This window comes from Cyprinus carpio, chromosome B23 (assembly GCF_018340385.1).
Source record: "Cyprinus carpio isolate SPL01 chromosome B23, ASM1834038v1, whole genome shotgun sequence".
Taxonomy (NCBI): Eukaryota; Metazoa; Chordata; class Actinopteri; order Cypriniformes; family Cyprinidae; genus Cyprinus; species Cyprinus carpio.
The window spans coordinates 1,820,871-1,829,027 of record NC_056619.1 but is presented as its reverse complement, the minus strand read 5'-3'; the positions used below and the strand labels follow the sequence as shown (position 1 = coordinate 1,829,027).

At 43.5% G+C, this 8,157-nt stretch overlaps 1 protein-coding gene across 1 annotated transcript; it reads left to right on the top strand.

The window, feature by feature from the left end:
• Window positions 1-828: 828 nt before the first annotated feature.
• LOC122142016 lies at window positions 829-2,968 on the top strand. The gene is made up of 2 exons (XM_042751332.1): window positions 829-976; window positions 1,241-2,968. Exon 2 carries the CDS (start codon window positions 1,985-1,987, stop codon window positions 2,966-2,968), a length of 984 nt encoding a protein of 327 aa, XP_042607266.1. The 5' UTR covers window positions 829-976; window positions 1,241-1,984.
• Window positions 2,969-8,157: the final 5,189 nt, after the last annotated feature.

Sequence of the window (8,157 nt, the reverse complement as noted above, 5' to 3'; positions counted from 1 at the left end):
CAAGATAATGTTCATGTACTAATAAAAACATCTAAGAATGTATTTTTTTATTCTCCAGTACTGAAAGCAGAACCGATAAGGGAGCTCTTGATATGTATTGTGACCATAGACTGTATAAAAACATGGACGTAGTGTCCGTGACGTGACCCATAGACTCCATCTTGGCAGTGCGTCACCGCGGGACTCTCCCGGATAATCAAAAATGGCAATCCACCTGTCACTCAAGTGGCCACGCCCTTAATTATGCAGAACTTTAAGGCTTAATATAATTTAAACGGATGAGTTATAAAAAAAATTCACCCCCCTCACAGTTGTCATGAAGGGCAAAATTTGCTATATAGACTAAAATAATTTTTTGAACCAGACTGTAAACATGTTTTTTCTGCTGTAAAGTTGGGCATTTTAACATGGGGAGTCTATGGGATTGACTCCCTTTTGCAGCCAGCCTCAAGCGGCCAGTCGATGAATTGCAGTTTTAGTCACTTCCTTGTTGGCCTTACGAGAGAGCGTGGGAGGTTGCCGCTCAGTTGTGATGCATCTCTTGCAAATTAATGTTTTGTTTGGCTTCTGTCATTTCGAAGCCGAAGTAATCTCATATTACATAAGTTTTTCTTTAGTATTAATTTACCAACTATCGAGCTGACTCTGTAGACGACATAATCACACACTCTCTCTCTCCAGCTTTGTTTTTTTATTTTTTATTTTTTTTTTTTATTGTAGCCAAGTGAAGAAATTTAATAGAACTTAACGTCAAGCATAAATTGGTTGTGGATCCTGAAACTGTGTTTGCAACACTTGCTTTGCGGCACTCCCGCATGTATCGCATGTGCGCGTTTTTTAGTGTGAGCAGAGCAGCAAAAGCAAACTAGTCCTCTGGGTTTGGTGCCATTATCCTGATTTTGGCGAGGACGTTTATGGATTGCATGTGTGAGGTGGATCGGGTTTGATCACGTTTTGAGACACGTGCAAAGACTGGGTATGTACAATGAATGTTAATGGAGTTTCATTTTCTTTATTTAAAGCCAGTGTATTTTCCTGGCTGTAGTTGAATCTGTTCACATGGGAATGTTAGAATTCATGTCAGCAGCAATTATGAGTGTACTTAAAACATATCATACTTTGATAAAATTATTAGAATGTATTAAAAGATTGTGTTTTTTGGTACTCAACATGTATTTCATGAAAACTGTGAAGTTTACTGGTTGGCCAATGTGCTGTTTTCATTTTATTCAAATATTAGCCTCTACCGTATTTCATTTTCTTTTCTTTTCTTTTACTCCATTTAATTTCACTCAAGCAATTCAGGAAGAGTAAAATTTCCTATATCTGTACCCTGAACTTTTTGAAGGTTGAGACTGTTTCAGGTCTAAATTTCTCACATTTTGAAATCAGTGCTTGACCTATTGTTTTTTTGTCAAATAAGCACAACAGAGACCTAAAATTCACTTTATTTGATTTGTTTTTTTCATCAGTACTTACTCCCATCGATCGCTGTCCTTCTGAGAGACAGCTGTCAGAATAAAACCCCTAAAATATATTTTTTGTATTGTGTGGTGTTTCCTTACAACCCGTAGGTCACATTTTGGTACCAGGAGTGGGGTATCTGACTGTTGGGAGTCTATAGGTCAGTTTTTTTTTTTTTAATGTTTTGAAATACGGTAGAGCTGAAGATAGGTGCTTGTGGAGCACGGAGTGAAGGCAAACTTCCTGGGTGCGGTTGTCCAGCGAACAGACGTCGACCGGCTGGAGGTGACAACACTGATAAGCGAGAGGAAGAAGAGTGCCTTTCCAACGAGGTTTGCAGCGTGCTTTCCAAGGAGACACCTATCAAGAGACTGTCTAAAAGGGAAGAGGGATGTATTCTATGAGGAGCTGAGAACATATCCTTTGACTCCCAGATAATAACGAACTGATTAAGAGAATATTTTTGACCAAAGCAGCTGTTTCCATTTTGTTAAACTGAAGAAAGTTGTATACTCCAACAATGTCACAATCAGATGATGTTGCTCCACTTTTACCAGTGGATGAGTATGGTGATGAACGGGATGCAAGTAGTGGTAGGCATGACATGTACGTACAAATTCAAGAACTTAATAGAAAGCATGAGGAAACTATGGCAGCAATTGCTAATTTAAGCAGAGAGCCAACCAGGTCTTATATTTATGTACCGAGAGAACGTCATATACAACCATTCAGTGGTGATTTGAACAAAGATGGGAGATATGTTGACGAGTTTATTGAAGAGGTAGAGAGGGTGATGCATGCTAGAAGTCAGACTATGGAGGACCAGTTAGACTTTGTCCTCTCACTTCTAAAAGGGGCAGCTTTAGAGGAGGTCAGATTGCGAATGGGGAATGATGCAAAACATCCATGTGACATTTTTGAATATCTGAGAGCAGCTTTCAGAGAAAAGCGCAGTGTATCCCAGCTATTGCAAACCTTCTATAGCCGTAGACAATTAGAAGGGGAGGAGATTCGTGCCTACTCCCATGCACTGTCCCAGATTCTGAACTCTATTCAGAAACAATCAGCAAATGCAGTGGCAAATGCGAGCATGGCAATTCGAGACCAATTCATTGAGGGCATTAGAGACACTAGCCTTAGGAGAGACCTTCGGAAGCTGGTTAGAGACAAGCCAGAGTCAACACTTATTGAAGTGCGTGATGAAGCTCTCACGTGGTCTTTAGAAGATCCCAAGCCTCGTGTCCCAAAAGTAATCAGCAATCGAAGTGTTGTGTCTGAGACCGTTGAAGCCCAGTGTGCTGCTGTTGCACCTGAAACAAAAACAGTTAGTCTTGAAGAAGTTTTGAAAATTGTAGCAGAACAAGGAAAGGCTAGAGGAGAGCTAACCCAAGCTGTGGAGAAACTCACCACACAGTGCTTCAAGTCAGAGCCTGTGACCCAAAGCAACCCCAAGTTGCAGCCAAGGTTTACTGATGATGGGCAGCCCAATTTGTTTCCGGTGTAATGGTGTAGGAGACATTGCTAAGAGGTGCATGAAGAAGAAACAAACAGGCTGTTACAGAGCAAGCTACTAGCTCTGGATCCCAGGGAAACACCCACCCTCGGTTGCTGTGAGCCAGGCAATGCGAGGGCAGTTAGTTGGCTCAACTACTGTAGATACAAGTCGTGATAGACTACTTGAACGTGCTGTTGGAAAATGTCCAATCGCTAATCTCAAAATAAATGGCGTGAGTGCCACTTGTCTGCTGGATACGGGAAGTCAAGTCAGCACTATTTCTGAGAGTTTTTTCAGGGAACACCTGTGTGGTGAGGATAAAGATATGCTCTCAACATCAGGATGGCTGAAAATAACTGCTGCCAATGGTTTGGACATACCTTATCTCGGTTACCTTGAGTTGAAAGTTGAAACCATGGGTATTGTCCTTTCTGAATGTGGCTTCCTTGTAGTCAGAGACACACTGAACTCCCCTCTTGTACCAGCACTAATTGGCATGAATATTATCAGCAGATGCAGACAACTGGTACATGCAGAGTTTGACACCACCCTTGGTGGGAAATTGCAGTCTAATTGGAGAGAGGCATTTCAACAACTGCAACATGCAAGTATCCAAGAGAAGAGGGCAGCCATTTGTTTAGCTGGAAAAGACATGGTACACATACCTGCTTCTTCAGTTGCGACTGTGCTGGCTAAACGCACAAAACATATGTCACATGATGGCTCAATTGATTACCTACTAGAGCCACTGAATGTACCATTACCAGGTGGATTAATTGTTGTTCCCTGTCTGGTGGCCGCAGGGAAACAGTTGTTTCCTGTACAAGTGGTGAATCTTTCCACAGAGGACATCTGGTTGCGGGCCCGAACCAGGCTTGGGACTGTAACTCACATTGAGAGTTTGAAATTAAATGAGACATGTGAGGTTAAGTTCCAGCGTATTTCAGCTGATACTGAGGAAATCACTGTTAACACCAAAAGTGATCAGGTATTGGAGAACAGCTCAAAAGACTTCCTCAGCAAGCTCCATATCGGTGGTACCCTTGAGCAGCAAACAGAGCTGAGTGATTTGTTAATGCAGTATTCTGATGTGTTCACACTCGAGGATGAAGATCTTGGTTTCACTGATAAGGTGCAGCATGAGATTCATGTAACCGATGATATTCCAGTGACACAGCCTTACAGGCGTATACCACCCACACAGTACAAGGAAGTTAGAGAACATATCAGTAAGCTTCTCAAGAAAGGAGTGATCCGAGAAAGTAACAGTGCTTTTGCTTCCCCTATTGTATTGGTGAGAAAAACGGATGGTAGCCTCAGGCTATGCGTTGACTATAGACAGCTCAACTCCAAGACACAACGAGATGCATTCCCTTTACCTAGGATTGATGAGAGTTTTGATGCACTTCAGGGAGCAACATTCTTCTCTTCGATTGACCTGGCAAGTGGATATCATCAGGTTGCCGTTCATGAGCGTGACAGACATAAGACAGCCTTTACAACTCCATTTGGAATTTTTGAGTACTGCCGTATGCCTTTTGGGGTTTGTAATGGACCATCAACATTTCAACGGCTTATGCAGACTACAATGGGTGATCTAATTTTTCCAAATCATGCTAGTGTATCTGGATGACATACTGGTGTATGCACCCACTTTCCCAGAGCACTTGCAGAGGTTGGAAATAGTCTTTAAAAGGTTAAAGGAAACAGGTCTCAAAGTCAAGCCTGAGAAATGCCACTTCCTACAGCAGGAAGTAATCTTCTTAGGTCATCAAGTCTCAGCTCAAGGAATTGCTACAGATCCAGGGAAAATTGAGGCAGCAAAGGAATGGAAGGTCCCCAACACAGTAAAGGAACTGCGCTCATTCTTAGGATTCTGTAGTTACTACAGAAAGTTCATAGAGGGTTTTTCTAGAATTGCTGGTCCTCTTCATGATTTAGTGAGTCTGTGTATTACCCAGTTCGGCCAAGGGAAGAAGAATTTCTGTGCTTTGTGGTCATCTGAGTGCCAATTAGCATTTGAGCTACTGAAAGAGAAACTTACCTCTGCTCCTGTATTAGGGTATGCAGATTTTAGTCTCCCGTTCATCTTGGAGACTGATGCAAGCAATGAAGGCCTAGGGGCAATACTGTATCAGCAGCAGGGTGGTTGTAAGAGGGTCATTGCATTTGCAAGTAGAAGGCTTCGGAAAGCAGAAAGAAATGACCGTTACTATAGCAGCATGAAACTTGAGTTGCTGGCTCTCAAATGGGCAATCTCCGAAAAGTTTCGTGGTTATCTGCTAGGTTCTAAGTTCATGGTTATCACAGATAACAACCCTCTGTGCCATCTTAAAACAGCCAAACTTGGTGCAGTTGAGCAAAGGTGGGTTGCTCAATTATCTGTGTTTGACTTTGAAGTTAAATACCACCCAGGCCGACATAATACTGCTGCTGATGCCCTCTCTAGACAGCCTCTAGCAGGAGAGCCTACCACTCCGGACGAGTATGATGACTGTGTTGCCATCTGTAACATAATCAGTAAAGGGACAGTCCTGGAACCTGACTTAGTAATTGCTAGTGAAAGGTGTTACAGGGTCAGACAAATTTGTGCCTTGGAATCTGGTGGAGAGGCAGAGAATGATAATCAGGGAAGCATACCTACTCTGCCAGGCTACACGACAGCAGAACTGGCAGATTTCCAGAAGAACGATCCTACCATCAGTTCTTTCAGACCCTTCTGGGAGAGGAGAAGACAGCCTTCCCATCATGAAAGATCTCATCTATCAAAGTCCACATTATCGTTGATAAAGCAGTGGAAAAGTATCTGTGAACGAGATGGTTTGCTTTATCGTGTTGTGAACAATCAGCATCATGGTGAGTGTCAACAGCTGCTCTTGCCCGCATGTCTAAAAGAATCTGTCCTTGAAAGTGTGCATGAAAATATGGGGCATCAAGGGATAGAGCGCACAATCGGCCTGTTGAGGAAACGTTGTTTCTGGGTCGGCATGTATAATGATGTAGACCAATGGATCAAAAAGTGTCAGAGGTGCATCTTAACAAAGATGCCACAGCCAAAGATACATGCTCCTATGAAGTCCTTTCTTGCATCAAGACCCCTTGAAGTAGTGGCAGTTGATTTTACAGTGCTTGAGCCATCATCCGATGGCCGTGAAAATGTATTAATTGTGACCGATGTTTTTACCAAATTCACACAGGCATTTCCAACCAGGGATCAGAGAGCTGACACTACCGCCAAAATCTTGTTAAGGGAATGGTTCATGAAATACGGTGTACCTGAAAGATTGCATTCTGATCAGGGGAGAAATTTTGAGAGCGAAGTTGTTGCTGAGCTGTGCAAAATGTATGGAGTGAAGAAAACCCGCACTACACCCTACCGGCCTCAGGGTAACGCTCAGTGTGAGCGCTTTAATAGAACGCTCCATGATCTGCTGCGCACACTTCCCCCCGAAAAGAAAAGACGGTGGGCCGGAACACCTAGTGGAGTTGGTTTATGCCTACAATGTCACACCACATGCAACCACTGGATACTCGCCATACTACTTACTGTTTGGGGTCCATCCACACCTTCCAGTTGATGCCCTGCTAGGTCATGAGCAACCTGTAGACAGAAAGCAAGACTGGTTAGTGATTCATCAAGAGAGATTGAGAGAGGCTCACGAACAGGCAAGAAAATATGCTGAACACAAGGCTGCTGAGAGATTGGCCCCTTTGAATGACAAGCTCTATTGTCCCATTATCAATGTTGCGTCCAACAAGTGTACCCTGCGTCATCCGACATGCTCCTATGAAGTCCTTTCTTGCATCAAGACCCCTTGAAGTAGTGGCAGTTGATTTTACAGTGCTTGAGCCATCATCCGATGGCCGTGATAATGTATTAATTGTGACCGATGTTTTTACCAAATTCACACAGGCATTTCCAACCAGGGATCAGAGAGCTGACACTACCGCCAAAATCTTGTTAAGGGAATGGTTCATGAAATACGGGGTGTACCTGAAAGATTGCATTCTGATCAGGGGAGAAATTTTGAGAGCGAAGTTGTTGCTGAGCTGTGCAAAATGTATGGAGTGAAGAAAACCCGCACTACACCCTACCGGCCTCAGGGTAACGCTCAGTGTGAGCGCTTTAATAGAACGCTCCATGATCTGCTGCGCACACTTCCCCCCGAAAAGAAAAGACGGTGGCCGGAACACCTAGTGGAGTTGGTTTATGCCTACAATGTCACACCACATGCAACCACTGGATACTCACCATACTACTTACTGTTTGGGGTCCATCCACACCTTCCAGTTGATGCCCTGCTAGGTCATGAGCAACCTGTAGACAGAAAGCAAGACTGGTTAGTGATTCATCAAGAGAGATTGAGAGAGGCTCACGAACAGGCAAGGAAATATGCTGAACACAAGGCTGCTGAGAGATTGGCCCCTTTGAATGACAAGCTCTATTGTCCCATTATCAATGTTGGTCAACAAGTGTACCTGCGTCACCGACCTTTGGGTAGGAACAAGATACAGGATTCATGGGGTCCTACGGTATACAGGGTTCTAGATGTGCAAGGTACTACATATACTGTTGAGCCTCTTGAGGGTGGTCCTATCAAGAGACTTCATCGAGCTGACTTGAGACCCTGTGTCACTTCTGTACCTGAGCCAGAATCCACAGAGAACCCTAATATACACCCTAAAACACAGCAAGAGAGAAAAGCAGAGTTTGAGCAAGTTGAAGTTCAGTCTGATCCTGATTTTGTTGTGCTAGAAGAAGTCACTTACCCTATTCTGCAAGAGAGAAAGGAGATTGAAAGCTCTTCAGCAGAAGGTGAGGTGCTTGTAGATCAGCCTGAATTGATTCTAGAGGATACTGAACGGCGTTATACTGAACCCGAGCAATTTATGCCTGACACCAGTGCTGCTCTCAGAGTAGAAGAAACCGTGCTGAAGAAGCCTGTACCAACCCCTAGGAGAACAAAAAGAGCCAATGCGGGTGTGCACTCAAACCCTTTCAATGAACCGAAGTCCGCATGTAATGCAGTCTCACTCAGTCCTGAAGTCTTTTCACAAGTGTTGACAAGCTTGGGGAGTGTGTTCTTTAGGGAGGCCATTAAAGAAGTAAAAAATGTATTTGATCATTGAGGACAATGACATTTAGCAGGGGAGAATGTAGCCAAGTGAAGAAATTTAATAGAACTTAACGTCAAGCA

Excerpts from the sequence above, each read along its gene's own strand:
- LOC122142016 (XM_042751332.1), top strand. The coding sequence starts at position 1,985 with ATGTCACAATCAGATGATGTTGCTCCACTTTTACCAGTGGATGAGTAT.